General features: G+C 33.6%; 2 protein-coding genes across 3 annotated transcripts; both read left to right on the forward strand.

Annotated features, from left to right (window-relative positions):
- Positions 1–3,811: 3,811 nt before the first annotated feature.
- Positions 3,812–6,430, forward strand: LOC110821534 (Adenine nucleotide alpha hydrolases-like superfamily protein). Its single transcript, XM_022051405.2, has 4 exons — positions 3,812–4,188; positions 5,070–5,179; positions 5,271–5,389; positions 6,072–6,430. The coding sequence occupies exons 1-4, from the start codon at positions 4,011–4,013 to the stop codon at positions 6,154–6,156; spliced, it is 492 nt and encodes a 163-aa protein (XP_021907097.1). The 5' UTR covers positions 3,812–4,010; the 3' UTR covers positions 6,157–6,430.
- Positions 6,431–11,388: 4,958 nt separating this feature from the next.
- On the forward strand, positions 11,389–16,163 carry LOC110821241 (PAPA-1-like family protein / zinc finger (HIT type) family protein). 2 transcript variants are annotated; one of them, XM_022051008.2, is made up of 7 exons: positions 11,389–11,649; positions 12,600–13,134; positions 14,557–15,124; positions 15,264–15,364; positions 15,443–15,532; positions 15,631–15,755; positions 15,885–16,163. In XM_022051008.2, exons 2-7 carry the CDS (start codon positions 12,769–12,771, stop codon positions 16,027–16,029), a joined length of 1,395 nt encoding a protein of 464 aa, XP_021906700.2. In that variant the 5' UTR covers positions 11,389–11,649; positions 12,600–12,768; the 3' UTR covers positions 16,030–16,163. The 2 variants fall into 2 exon arrangements, with proteins under 2 accessions (XP_021906700.2, XP_021906699.2); XM_022051007.2 differs by having other exon boundaries at positions 12,643–13,134.
- The last annotated feature ends 7 nt before the right edge of the window (positions 16,164–16,170 follow it).

Raw genomic sequence — 16,170 nt, forward strand, 5'->3', positions numbered from 1 at the left:
AAATTTTGTCGGTCCATAAACTACTATTTAAATAAATGTTAATAATTTTAAATCTTTTATTTTGTGCCCTTTTCATGATTTTAATTTTTTTTTATTCTTTTACAATTTTAAATTTTAAATTAAAATGAATTTTCTTCAATCTTGTGTAAAACTTAAGTATCGTGTATCAAATCTCGAATTGATTTTTAAGTTATGTAATTTAACTTTTATTTTTCTTCTTTTTTTTCCTTATAACAAAGTTTATGCTTTCTGTAAGACTTAACCATAATATGTCATTTGAAACCAATAACATGTTCATTGCTAGTCTTACCAAATCATATTTGGATTTTTTTCAATCTTATAAATACGACTTTACTTACATATATATTTGAGTCATGAAATATATAGCATACAAATTTTGTTAAACTTTATGCAAATTGATACAATACGATAACTATCTTGTATAAGTCACTAGCATGATATTGATTACTCCTAACTGTATATCAGATTCGTATTTTTATTTGAAGTATAATTTTTTCTATTAAGTTTATTTATCAAATAAATTCAGAATTTATTTAGAATTTATTTATAGATAGGCATTTCTTTTTAATATAAGATGTTGAAAAATTTATATCAGCAATAAAAATTGAGTTCATATGTAATTTAATGCGAAACTATAATATTTTATCCAAAATTAGATCAAATTTAATATAATTTGAGACATTGTTTCACTTATATTTGAAATTCTATACGAACTTAGTTTTTATCTTATAAAGATTTGTATTTCTCTACGTTATTATAAATAAAGATTTTACAAATAAATTTTGTAAAAATTCTAATATTTGTTCTAAGTTATAGTCTAATTCTCTATTTTACCTAGATAGTCTTCTTTCACTTAATTTTTTTTTTCAATATTAAATTTAAAGCATTAGTCCACTAGTAAACAATTATTTATAAGTAAATATATAATTTTTTTTTAATCACTTAATTATGAGTTTGGATAGTTTGTCTTTGATTATATTGAGAAAATAATTAGCTAGAATGAGTGATTGTTGGTCCAAACATAGCTTTATCAAAATAAAACTTATTGTAAGATTGACAAACCAAATCATCATTGAGTTATTAAAAACATTTGATAAATCCAAATGTAGGTTATGTGTCGAGATATCTTTAATATCATGTTTTTATTGCTTATGAATTTTGCAATGTACATTCAATTTTATAAATTCTGAAACTTTGTTATCAGATATAAAATAATCAAGTAAACTTAAAAGAAGAGCATTCAATATCAAGTACTCGAGACCATGTTAGCATATAAGTAATTACAGGACAAATTTATGATACTCTTGTTGCTTCAATTAAATATAAAATGGAAACTGTTTCTATAGTTCAAAACATTTGCAGAGTTTACAAAAAACTTTTAAAGAAAATAAAAAGGCTTATGTCCTTGTCAAATTTAAATTGGTCTTATTCGTCACAATAAAGAAAACCTTAATTCCATGGAAGATCACAAGTGGCGTTATTTATATGCACTTCTTACTAGAGGATCAAACCTAAAAGTGACACTAGACAGTTGTGTCAAGGCATTGAGAGAGCTAGAGCACAGAGCAAGGTTGTGTTATGAAGAAGATATCAATCTCAGTAGTGATGAATTTTTGAATATAATGCTCGTTGATGGTGGGTTCATCATTGAGCTTTTCCTTAAGTATGCTGTAAAAATTTAAGACAGCGAAATGATCATTTATTTAGAATACCAAAAATGTTTTTTGATTTGAGGTGTGATATAATTCTTTTAGAAAATCAAATTCCTTTATTTATTCTCTAATGCATTTTACAACTTGCACCAATTCCCCAACAATGCCACATTTCACTTATAGAGCTTGCCTTTCGCTTCTTCAGGAACATGATTTTAGGTAAGAATAAAACTATATACATAAGAATTGAAAGTAAATTAACTGTAATTTACCAATTTTGGTTATATAATTCGATTTTATTTATACTTTAAAATTTTAATCTTTCAGTTACTTTATCATTTTTTAAGAGTTCTAAGATTTTACATTCTAAATTTTTTATATTATTTTTTTAATTGATAGTACAAGTTTTATTTAAATTCCTTACATATATTTGGTTTTATTAATATCTGATATTGATACGAGATAATATTTTTTTAGTTGTCATTTTTTATTATACTAGTTTCTAACACAAAATTATATGACTGTGTTATGATAATCATTTATATTCCTAATTCATAATTTTGTCTTGTCTATGCACATTTAATTTCGTGTGATATCAAGAGATGTTGATTCTACTTAGATAATATAGTAAAATACGCAATAATCTATATATTTCTTAAGTCGCTCTGTATACAATATGATTTTATTATTAAACTATAAAGTATTTTAAAAATTTACTTTTGTAGGAGACAACCAACTTTATTGAGAGATTTCAGTCAAGAAGGGAGCCATTTACTTGATTTGATATGTCATTGTTTTCTTCATACATATCTCAGACGACAACAAACACAAGATATCATTCAAATAAGTTTCTTGTTATCTGCAACAAAGTTGAAGGATTCAGGAATCAAGCTCAAAAAAGCCACAATAAAAAATTTGTTGGATATAAAATTTGTTAGTGGAGTTTTTGAAATACCACCTATAGTAGTGCACTAATACACAGAAAGTCTTTTGAGGAACATCACTGCCCTCGACAATTGTCCAATTGACACCACACAACACGTTGCATTCTATGCCATGCTCATAAAGAGTATGATTTGCTCGAATAAAGATGTTAAGCCACTCAACAAGTTGGGAATTTTGACTAACTACGACATCAATGAGAAAGACGTACCTAAACTTTTTGAAATATTGTACAAAGATGTAACCGTAACTGATTTTTATTATAATAGTTTGTATGAGCAAGTAAATGGGTATAAAAAACCTAGTTGGCAGAATCGGTGGAAGTTAAGAAAAAAGAAGAATAAGAATAACAAAAATCTCATAAGTAATCATTTACCACGTTCTATGTCTGTTATTGTTGTTCTTATTCTTATTTTTTTTGACATTTTTTAAAACTATATTTTATATTCTGTCATTTACTCTTTATCGATCATAAGTGAAAAATATAAAAACCACGCTTACTTACAAAAATGGTTATGTTAACGGTTCATCGCATTTCACTGTCGTTTAATTATTTAAAAAATTAAGAACTATTTGTTATATTTGTCATTTTTTAATTTCAATTAATCTAACCTCATGGCATAACATATACCACTTTTTTAAAAAAAATATTTATTATACCATTTATAAGTCATCTTACAATAAATATTTGATTAAATTAGTTTAGTTATTGACAATAATTTAATTGATACTTTATTTTGTTTGTTTATTAATGGTATTAAACAAAACGCAGCGTTTCACACTTGCTCTTCGGCTTAATTAATGTATTTCTGCATCAAATATTCTTAAATGGACCGCTCATTTTTTTTTTTTTTTTAATAATTTATTTTATACAAATTGTCCTAAGTCAGACTCGAACCTGTATTCTGGAGGTGACCGGCTCTAATCGTCAGGACCTTTTGGACGCAACGACAACATGAATTATTTTATTATTGAAAAGTAAGAGAGACGCAGAGTTCCCACTTTCTCATCAGACCACTAAAATACAAATCCACCGTCTGATCTTGTCCATCAATAACCACTCTGCGCTAATTCTCAAAGACAGAAAAATCCAACGGTTGACGCGTGTTGAAATCATCCATCTGCATCACACATGGCAAAACCCCATCCCCCATCGGGCCCCAGCGCGCACTTTCACTTACTTTGTCTTCTCTTCTTCTATCCTCAGGCTGGCCGCAGCTTGCGATCTTCTTCTTCGTATAGAAACACAGATCAAAAAAGCCAAAGCTCCAGAGGGATATTTACCAAATATAAAGGTCTGAGGGATATATTTACCTTATATATTCACGTCTACGTACATATTCTATCAGAGAGAAAGAGAGAAAGAGAGAGGGATTCTGAAGAATAGAAAGAGAAATGGAGGAAGGGAGGAGAGTAGGTGTGGCGGTAGATTTCTCGCCTTGCAGCAAGAAAGCTCTAAGCTGGGCCGTTGACAATCTTATCCGCGAAAAAGATCACCTTATCCTCATCACGGTGCGTCCTGAGGGCAATTACGAGGAAGGAGAGATGCAGCTCTGGGAAGCCACCGGCTCTCGTGATTTTCTTTTCACTATTTCTCTCGGCTGTTACTTTCTGTTCGATTTTAGGGAAAAAATGAGTTTTGCTTTTTGAGGATAAAAAGACAAAAGAGATGTTTTCCTCTTTTTTAAACAATAATCTTTCCAGATTCTGAATCAATTGAAATATACATGTTGATTCTTTTGGATTTTTCATGAGTTTGACCTTTTTGAGCTATGGTTATCTGATTTTTCTTTGGAATTCTGGCCTATTTGTTGGTTTGATCACTATTCATAATCGCCTTTGGTTATAATATTTAGTGATTTTCTTTTCTGTTCATTCCTGTTTTTGATCTCCACTTTGAACTGTTTCAATTTCACTTTAGGATATCTTATATGACTTTTTTAGTAGCCAAGCAACTTAGGTTTTGGCTTGGTGCTTGGAAAGTAAATGTTAGCAACTTTAGGGAGCCAATAATTGAAGGATTGGTTGAGTAATTAAAATCTTCAATCCTCTCTCTCTCTCTCTGAGTAGACAATCATTTCATATTAATATATGCTAAAAAGATTTATTTATACAGTCACCAAAATAGGTTTTGCTCAATAATTTCATAACCGATAATGATTTAATTAACACAGACGTGATAGGGTGTAATAATGAATATTAGAAGTGTAATTAAAATTATAAAATCCCAATTATCAATCACTGAATAGTTGGTACATTTGTAGGTTCAAGTCGAGTTTGGCTCCTGCATGTGTTTTCGTTTCGAGATTATCTTTATTGTATTATAATTAGTGTATGTGTATGACTTTATTCGAAAAGAATTATAAAATCCGAATTTGAAACATTGATTGAGAAACACAATGTAAAATTCACCTTAGTTCTTAGTTTGACCTTCCTCAAATGTCATATGTGCAGCTTTAATTCCTCTAAGTGAGTTCTCTGATCCTGTTGTAATGAAGAAATATGGAGTTCAGCCTGACCCTGAAGCGCTGGATATTGTCACCACTGCTTCCAGGCAGAAAGAGGTATTATATTCTAATCCATAAACTAAAATACTTAATTAACAGCATTTAAATTCTCAATCAAAAGATTAAGCCATGTGGTGAACATGAACAGGTTGTGGTGTTAATGAAGATCTACTGGGGAGATGCTCGCGATAAGATAACTGAAGCCATTGAGAATATCCCTCTTAGCTGCCTTGTAATAGGCAACAGAGGACTCGGTGGAATTAAGAGGTACGACGATATAATCCAGAACTGCATTTTAACTTGATAATCGTTCTTACACTGTTCTTGGTAGAAATCAAGAATTTTTGTGGAATTTATTTAGAAATCCAAAACTAGTTTAACTAAGAGTTTGAAATGCAATGTTCCAATTCCAATTGAGATTTACTGAGAGGTCTTTTATTTTTTTAATTTTCTCATGGAATTCTCGTTGTACTTCCACATGAACTCTGTAAAAATTCAAGATTTATTCTGAACATAGCCTTAATCATTTGTACCTAAGTTTTAGGCTCTTTGAATATTGTCTTGCAATTGGCTGAAGTTTGATGGGCCTTTTGAGACCATGATTTTGATATCAGCTTAAACTTCTTTTCCTATTTGAGTGTTCTGTGGAATTTTCTCATCTCTTTCTCTAGTAACAGAAATTTAACTTCTTAAAAGCATTTTCCAATGCCGTCTCTGCAACTGTGGCAATTTTTTTCCGTAAAAGATTATTTGATTTGGAAACATGGCCGAGATGTAACTTGTCTCATAGGTCAACATGGTCTAGAATTGACTCGTTAAACCAGCTAAAACATGCTGGTTTGATTCAGTAACATAGCGAAGATGTAGCTTGTCTCATAGATCTACATCGTCTACAATTGACACATCTCACCAGCTAAAACATGTTGAATTTCTGTATGTAATTCTACAGGGCTATTATGGGAAGTGTAAGCAATTACGTGGTGAATCACGCGAGATGCCCTGTTACTGTCGTGAAGAGTCCGGAGCATCATTAGCTAGCTCTTTAACTCTGCATGGTCTCGGGGAATGAAAGTAGCGCAATAATCCCTCTGGTTGAACTGGATTTCTTTTCATCAACCAGACTCTTTTCACGCATATGTGATTGAAATATGTTATTTCTATTGTGTTATTTAAGTTGGATGGATATTATTATGTGTTGATGGGGTTTGTGTATGGAATCATTTTATAGTGTGGGCTAAGTTTTAGTGTCCTTGAACTGGTTAATGATTGTCTTGTAATTGGAAGCTAGTGATGAAAGTTATTCCTGAAGCTAATGTTTTTTTTGTGAGATATGTAACGACTCCGAAAATTTTAAAAGAAATAAATTATAAATTAAGTGCAGAAACAAAATAAATAGTTAACATTTTTTACACAATGACTTAAAATACAAAATAGAGTTACGGAAATGATTCTTTTGAGATAAATACGAGAAATTAAAGAAATAATCGAAAAATAAATAAAACTGGCATCCTACTTTTAACTTTTTTATAGATCGGGGTCTGCATCCTGATTCTCTTGATCTGAAATGGTTAATAAAAAAGTGAGATACACTAATTCAGCAAAAATATCATATTATTCACCAACATATAAATGAAGGTTGGTAGAAATAATAAAAACAATTAATGAAGTTTTTAATTTTGTAAAATTGTTTATCACAAATAAAATTATTTATTATTTACTTATCGTAATAAAATTTATAAAAACAACCTATAAAAATAATGATATAACACATTTTACAATTTCATATGCAATTGATTGAAATAATAATTTTTTCTTTTATCAGCTTATTGATATTCATGAGGGTTCATATCGATGTCTCCACAACGCATGAACTCTTTCCTTTAACATTTTCAATTAATGGGTCGTTCTCATACCCTATCCGGTGTGAGTGCCAAATTACTAAATTTCAATACCTCGTTCGGTATGAGGGTGATACAGGTTGTCCTTATACCCCGTCCGGTATGAACGCTAAATTACCAAATCTCGATACCCTGTCCGATATTAAGCAACATTTATAGTAGGGTTACCTATATACCCGGTCTGTCCGTGATCTTTCAGGATATCCAGTAAAACTGTTGTTTCGTCCATTCACTTAATCAAACAATTTTCTGTTTATCTTTAATTTCTAATTTCTCAATTCAACCATAATCACATAAAGTAAGCAATACATGCATTCAAACTATAAAATCAATTAATTATCATGCATTCAAACTGTAAAATTACTTAACAGAATCAATAGTGAATAATTACCAGTTATGTCTCCATTAGTGACCTGTAATTAATTATAAATATTTTTTAAACTGACCAAAATACCGTATTATTATTATTAATTAGATTTCAATTATATAACAGAGAATAAAGTAAATGATTCTTACTCTAATTGATACCTGAAATGCTAAACTTATTGACTGCGTATACCGGCGGTTCCTGAGTTCTGTAAATTTTTATTTGGGGATTAAAACGCGCTGCAAGTATCTAAAAATATATCAAAAATCCAAAATCAATGTTATGAACCCTTTTTGGCCAATTCTGGAACTCCGGCACGGTGGCTCCCGCTGTACTCTGGCGACAGCACCGTCGCCCATGATGGCGGTTTATATCGGATCGGCTGTTTTCGACCCATTTTGTATCAATTCTTGCTAGAAAATACGTTAAGGAGTCTCGGTTTGTTGAAAAAAAAAATAAAAAATTGAATCTTACCAGCAGCGGGGTTCTCCGGTACAGCAGCTCCACCGGTTCACCTTTACAGTTGAATGTTTTGCTTCAGTTAACCTGTAAAGAAGGAAATGATGATTACAATAGTGAGAGAATTATACAGAACGGGAATTGGGAAGGGTCTCCTCGGAGGTGTTTTTTATATTTTTTCGGCGACTGGCTCTTCTTCTTCAGTGAGGGTGTTTGACGGTTAGGGTGTTTGACCGTCCATTGCGTTTGATCTGTACTATCCGATCGCGATTAAATAAAGAGTGAATCTGAACTGTTCATCGCGATTAAATAGGGAGTGAATCTGAACCGTTCATCGCAATTTAATTTAGGTCGTTCGATCGTATTTAAATATAAAATAGAAGATGGATCGTTCATCACGTTTAAATCTGACTGTCCGATCACGTCTGGGGGAGGGAATGGATCCGGACTATCTGTGCGTGCGAGAACGGATCTGCACTGTCCGATCTCGGGCACGAGGATCGCTCACGTGGCCTCCTGCATGACATCGCATCAGCTTCCCTCGCCATGCGGCTCGCTCCGATTCGTCGAGACTGCTGACTGAGCGTACTAGTGACATAAATTTTTTAAATTTTCTTTAAAAAATATCTTCAGAATCCAAATTTTCATAATTTTTTTTCAAAATTATTTTTAATTTTATCATCCATTTAGTTTTCTCCAATTTTATATTAAATAATAATTAAAAAAATTTAAATTAAATTATATATATATTAATTTAAATATTAAAATTTAAATTTCAGATTAATGATTGTCTTGTAATTGGAAGCTAGTGATGAAAGTTATGCCCGAAGCTAATGTTTCCACGTGAGATCAGAAGTCAGAATAATCAGTTCATATTTCATTTACGCAAAATAAATCACGTATGTTTTAATTATTTTAAATTCCTATAAAATTTTACAAAAAAAATTAATATTTATTATTTTTAATAATATTTTCGTCATTTTTATTTAGAAATAAATATAAATGAATTTTTATTTGGACTGGATTCTCGTCTTCCCATTTTTATTAATCATCATTAATTTTTATCATTTTTAATAATATTAACAAAGGGGTATCAGAATATAAAATAAATTAATAGAGGAAAATGAGAAATTTTATAAATATAATTATTTTATTCTTAAATATTTGTTAAAAAAAATTACAAAAATAAACTTTAAAATTAGTAATAGTAGTACGGAACAAAAGTACTGTTAAAATAATTATTAATTAAAAAATATTTGATATTTAATAGAAATAGTTATAAAAAATATTATTATTTTTTAAAAAATAATTAATTTAGTGAAAATTATTTTTAAAATTTTTAAATATAAATTTTTCATTTGAAACTATACTATGATTTTTGACTTTAAATTACAGCAGAAGACCGAGTCAAACACTCAGCCCCAGCCCCTTCAATGGCTCAAGACTGAGTTTACTTTCTTTAGAATTGGAGGTGCTAAAAATGGAACTGATAGCTGGAGATAATTAAGAGTCAACATGAACTAAACAAAGCCAATACACCGGATCTAATCCCATAAGACTATTTTTAATGCCAAAAACTACGTATTTATATGCTCTTTATCATTTCCCATTTCTCCACTTTCTTCTCCTGCGAAAATATATCGCCCAGATAATTTTTTCTTCTTCAGAAAAAATTATTCTCTTGATAAGAAAGCAAACATGGAGCTTAACAATAGTAACCCACAGCTTGTCGTCATTACAGTCGCCATTGTTGTCTTCTTCGTTGGCTCTTCACAAGCCATCTGCGTGCCACGTGATCGTTCCTCACCTTGCTCTTCTCCACCTCCTGGACACGCCTCCTCGCCCGAAGCTTCTCTGGAATTTGAAGATCCGACGGCATCTGATTCACCATCTTCTTCCTCTTCGTCTTGGAACTCATTATCATCATCGCCATCACCATCACCATCACCATCACCGTCACCATCATTATCATTATCACCATCACCGTCACCATCATCGTCACCATCTTCTTCTTCTTCTTCTTCTGAACTCAAAGAAGTGTGCAGCAAAACCGACCACCCAGAACTCTGCAAACTCACGCTTGCACCTTTCTTGACGGGCAAACCCAGCCGTGCATCTCTCGTCGAAATCGCCATAAAGGCCACGAATGAGATGACAAAGCGGGCCGTGACCAAGGTGTCGAGGATTGCTGAAGGAACCAAGGATGCTTCCACGGCTTCCAGTCTTGAAGACTGCAGAGAAAGCTACGACGACGCACTGTCCAATCTACAGAACGCCGTGGACGCACTCGTCGGTCACGATATCGGGACAGTTAGCGTCATGCTCAGTGCAGCTTTGCAAGATTACAGCGCGTGCGATGATGATTTCGAGGGAGGAACTAACCCCATGGCAGACATGGATAATATGTTGATGCAGATGACAAGCAACTGTCTCGCCATTGCTTCACTTGTTTAATAGCTTTTAAAATCACGCCATTGTAATTTTCTTCTGGGTCAGCAGAGCAGCTTTTCTTACTTTTTATTTTTCTGGCGAGTTGCTTGTAGCTTGATTGAGGCAGTTATTGGAATTCATTTGAGACAAACAAGAAATCAAACCAAGCAAAAAAAAAAATTAAAAAAGAACTCATTAAACCCCAAGGAACCAGGAAATCAAACTACGAACACTTTTAATTACAAGATTAATTTCTTTGAGGAAATCTTAATTTTCTCCTCCTTTTTCAATGCAGCCCTTAATAATTACAAAGTTAATCAAAATTTTAATACTATACACATTCAAATTTCAATATTATTTATAGTATAGAAATCAAATTCAGCAAAATTATTTTAATTAATGTCACCATAAATTGAAATAACAACCCTGACGTTCGTTGAAAGTGAATTCTGATAATACTTATCGTATTGCAACCAATCTTACATGCTGTGTCAGACTTATTAGAGATAAAGATGGTGCTTACCTGAGAAGTTTCAGCAGGAAAATTGGTAAATACTCTGTTCTTCAGGTTGAGATTTAAGATGTTTTCGATAGTTTTCAACTTACTTGTAATGTTAGCTTCTGTAATATCATTTTAAAAATAGATAGTGTTTTAGCAGTGTAATTATTCACTAAGAAAGGTTACGGTATTACTGCACATGCCGCCCTCGTTCGTGCGATCAAACATTCGTTATTACAGGATTGACAAATTCAAATCCAACATGTCTATCAAAAAATGAATAAATGTACTAATTGGTTGACGAATGCTGATTTCTCTCTACCGATGGATCTCTATTCTCATGTTCAAGTATCGAATGATCACCGACAATTCTTCACTGACAATATCATGGGTGTCTCGCTGCGATCTCTTAATTGTTTTTTTTTGGCTTTTGTCTCTTTTTGTACTTAATTGTTCTGTTTTTCTTGAGGTAGAGAGGTGAGAGAGAGGGAGAGAGAGAGAAAATGGCGGTTCTTTGGGCCCAGAGCCAAAAGCCCACTAGGGCCGTTCAATGATTGACTGCCTTGCTCACATCACATTTATGATTTTTATCTCCCTCTTATCAGAAAAAAAGATTCGCCAGAGATTACAGGAGGTGGTGAGAAAAAAAAAAATAAAAAATACAGAGAAGAATGGAGGAGATAAAGAGTCTCAGTCACAGGAACGTGCTTTATCAAACCCATTCCCAAAATGCGATAATGTACTATCTCTCAGAAACTATTAACTTCGCTCCACTCCTCAAGAACCCTAAATATAAACTTGAAAAACAACGAGCGCTTTCTCTTCACTCTGTACTTCTTATTCTTCTCCGCTATAGTTTCTTCTCTTCGCTCTGGTAAGTATCTATCTGGAACTTCACAAGTTCTATTTCTTCTCTTAAGCTTGAATAAGTGGCGATGAATGTAGATTCGAGGTTCCTGTTTGAGTGCTGTAAAAAGTGAGGAAAAGGGGAGGGAAACTCATTATTTTGGCCGCATAACTTTTGCTGGTTTTGTTTCCACTTTTTTACCTTTAGCCATACAAGTTGACCAAACAACCAAGCGTGTATCTGTTTGCGTTTGCGTTGATTACTTCCATTGAGATTTTCTTTTTCTATTGTTTTTGAAGTTCTGCATCAAGTGTTACAGAATGGTATTCTAAAGTGGAATTACAGTCCGGTGCCTAATTTTATTTTTGTTTACAAATTTTATATTTAATTATTGTTGATAGATGTTCTATTCAAATTTGTTGTTTGGCCTTTTAGTAATTTACAGCCTTTTTCAAATTTTTGTACATGTTGATTTCTTCTAGGTCCCTTCTGTACTAATTTTCTTTCCATTTTCAAATTTCTAAATCTAATTTTGTATTCTTGTTGATGTGTAGAATTGTTCCAGTCACTCATACTTTGAATTCTTTGGTTAAGCTTTTCTAATTTCTATTCTTGAATGGGTATTAGAAATCGCACCCCGAGAGAAAAATACTGAGGTGAGATTAGTTGTGGTTCAAATAGGAAAACCATGATGTAATTTACTTGCAGATACTAATTGAAGAATTAAGTGTAGGGAGTAACTAGGAATATAATGGGCATTTAATCGAAATGGGTATTGATGTTTAATGTAACCCATGCAATTGTTTTGTGTTCATAATTGTTTTACTGAATTTAAGAGCATTTCTTTGTTAATTGAGAAAACCCAAATGCGAAGTGAAATGAATATCACTTTGGTAGCCAACTGAATGAACTTGAGCAAGCCTGTGGTACTGAAGTAACGATTTTTTTTCTAATGTTTGCTTACCCATGAAATATAGGTTCTCCTGTTCTTTCGGTTTCTGAAAATTATTGTTGTAACAGCTCTCTGTGGCTTTTGCTTTTGAGAATTTACTCCGGGGTATACAGTGTCCAAGATCTGCTGTAGTCGGTGTTTGGATTGTGTTGATCTTTCTCTACCTGTTTCACCACATCGGTGTTGCAAGCTGTATGTCAATGGAAAGCTCAGAAATATCTAGTTCTGCTGTTCACTTTGCTGTGAAGAAGAAGAGGAGCTGTTCATCTTATCGTCCTCGCAATATTTCAGAGGCTTTAGATAGCTATATTTTTCTACCACCATCAACACAACCTGTCAGCAGTCTCAGCAATGTGGAAAATCAAAATTGCAGGGATAGAATGGCCAGTTTGGAAGGGTCGGGAGGTGAGAACAAGCTTAAGCTTAAGCTGAAGTTTGGTGGTGTAACTCATACAATCCACACCAAGCCCACAGTAGATTTTCTTGATGGTGGTTCGGCCGTTTTAAAACCCTCTCACTATTTTGAGATGCCTCCTTCACAACGAAAGCCACTTTATCAGGTATCTTTCTTTTTTTTGGAGTAATCATTCGCAGGTAGTTTTGACTGATTTTTATGATCATTTTTTTTCTTCCTTTAACCACTATCTAAGCTCGAATATCTAGTTTTGCTTTTGTAGAAACCAACTGATGTAGGCAGAATATGAAGTACTGCAAGTAGGAAGAAAATATAGAATGGAGGAAGAAAATAGGAGAGGAAAGGAAGGAAAAGATAGGAAATAGCAAGAAAAGGGAGAACTGGAGATCTCTAACCTTGAAGTTATTAGACTACGAAAATTCATCTAGATTTTCTTACTCAAGTGCTCTCATACATGCCCCAAGAACGAATCAAATAGAAAATGGAAAATGGTACTAAAGCAATTTTGCATAGATCTTGTGGGTTCCTCCCAAGCTCTCAGCTGATCCAGAATTTAACCCACTGCTGACCACCGCTTCATTTCACAATGGTCAAGGCTAAATCCAGTAGTTGCCATGTAAAGGTGAGTTCGCTAGAAAGCTGCCTTGGTGTTCCAACTGCTACCTTCCAGAAGTAGTACCCATTCACCATGGAACCTCTTCATCAAATGACTGGTACTAGGACTCAGCTGACTGATAATATTCATTTTATTTGTCTCAAGTTACTGGTACTTAACACCAAATTGGCAAAAGCTATTATTAATAAAACAACCTTGCAATTCCATCAAAGGAAAAACCTTGCAAATATATTTTTACTCAGAATAGCATCTTGAGGCGATTAAGATTGTACAGACATCATGAGCCACATCAGAGTTCCAAAAAATACAGCTGTCTTCTTTGCATTTCCATTAAAGGTGATGGAATAAAAAGGGTTGTGATTGGATACCATACACGGTATATTTTAACTAAGAATTTGATTTGACTGAACCTGGTTTTTGATTTGGTTCTTCAAGAAAACAAGTTGATGCTAACAATAATGAAGAACAATGTGATCATGGCAGCAAAAAAAATTGGCTATGGAAAATACAACAGAAAACTAGATTTTGTGGATGTTCATTATTTTGATGATTCCATTATTGTACTCGGATCATTGACGACATAGTTTTCTGAATCACCAAATAGAGGTGCTTGTGGATAGGAAACTAAAATCTCTCTCTTTCTCTTGCTCTCCCACAATGTGGTGCAAGTTACGGGGCTAATATAGAAAATTGTAGAGTGAGCTGTTTCCATGTGGAGCATCTATTCGGAGGGCTTTATCAGCCAGTTATCTTGGCTGATCTAATCCTTGTCATATTTCTTGGTCTCACCCGGGCAGTTTCTTAGTGATTTGAAATCCTTAGATGTGGTTCTAAAGTGAGGTAAATGACTGCTCAGGCATCTTTCTCTTAACAGACATTCTTTAATTTTTTGGATGCTTTTAATAATATTACTTTTTTGTTGATGGCCTTTTAAAAAACTTACTGCTGCAGGATGCAAAAGGAAGCAGTTATTGTTGTCCTCCATATAAGGGGAAAAGTTCCGGAGTGCGATGGAAAGATATTTCAAAACCTAGCTCAAATTCTGGAAAGGGCTATTTGTCGAGGGGAAAGACATACGGGGAAAGTATTTCTGTGAATGGAACATACATGTCTAAGCCGGTTCGTAAGAGCAAGCGTGTGCCTAAGAGGCGTGTCTTGGATGTGGGTTTCAATGATGGTGATGATGATGAAGATGAGGAAATTCGGTACCTTGGAAGACTCAATGCTTCAAGTGTGACTGCAGATTATGAAAATAGTGGAGATGAAATAAGCAAGACGGGGGAGGGAATATACGAGGACAAAGACTACATGGAGGAAGAGGAACCCACTTCTGATGATGAACCTGGATCCAAAAGGAAAAAGACATGGAAGGATTCAGTTGATTTATTTTTAGAAGGAAGAAATGAATCAACTCCCACTACACGTCATCGAACCCTTCAGTCTAGTAAAGATGTTTTATCTGGCTGTTTTACCGGTCTACTTGAATTCCCAGATGGTTTGCCTCCTGCTCAACCTAAAAGTAAGCAGCTCTTTCTCGTATGCCTCTTCTTGAAAACTTTATGACCTTCTTTTATTTGTGATACTATTCTGGTTGTTCATTATTGTATCAATTCATAATGGAAGTATGTCTTTATTCCTATGCTCTTGGTTGGTGACAGAACAAAAGGAGAAACTGTCTGAATTAGAACAACAACTGAAGAAAGCTGAAGCTGCACAAAGACGTAGGATGCAATCAGAAAAAGCAGCCAGGGAGGCTGAGGTACGCCTGCATATTATCATTTAGTTTTGCATTATTGCTTGATGCAGAGTTGGGCAGAGGCTTACTTTCTGTTTTCAGGCTGAGGCTATCAGAAAAATACTTGGTCAAGATTCGGGGAGAAAGAAGAGGGAAGAAAAGATGAAAAAACAGCAGAATGAGCTCACACAGGTATTCACAAACAGAACACTGAATTTTTTTTTTTCCCGAGTGCAGCTTGGTTCTTTTTTCTTTGTGTTATAGCTGAAGCAATCTTTATTCTACATCAGGGGAAGGACAAGTCTCACACACTTGCACCAAATACTATCAGATGTGTTATTGGTCCTACTGGAACCACTGTTACATTCTCAGAAGACATTGGTCTACCGAATCTATTCAGTTCACTGTCAGGCCGGTAAGTTCAATATTTTTAAACAGAATCCAAAAGCTTCTTTTATATTTTTCATTCATTATATGTGATGTCATTTTGGTACTGATGATTATTTTCTCTACAATCCGACTCGGTTCTCTCTTCTCTTCTCAGTTATCCACCACCACGCGAGAAATGTGCAGGTCCAAACTGTACAAATACATACAAATACCGAGATTCCAAGTCGAAGCTTCCGCTCTGCAGTCTACGCTGTTATAAGGCAATACATGGTAAAATGCAGGCTTTAATTGCCTGTTGAGTGCTGATTGTGTAACCATTTTATCCGGGTGTGCTATAAGGCATTGTCAGGATATTTTGTGTATTCTGGATGAAGGGATGATACCCTTGTTAATCTCAGTGAGAGTTGGGTTAAAGCCAATATTTGATGCTAAATTCCCTT

Source organism: Carica papaya, chromosome 5, assembly GCF_054855325.1.
Source record: "Carica papaya isolate Zhongbai chromosome 5, ASM5485532v1, whole genome shotgun sequence".
NCBI classification, from domain to species: domain Eukaryota; kingdom Viridiplantae; phylum Streptophyta; class Magnoliopsida; order Brassicales; family Caricaceae; genus Carica; species Carica papaya.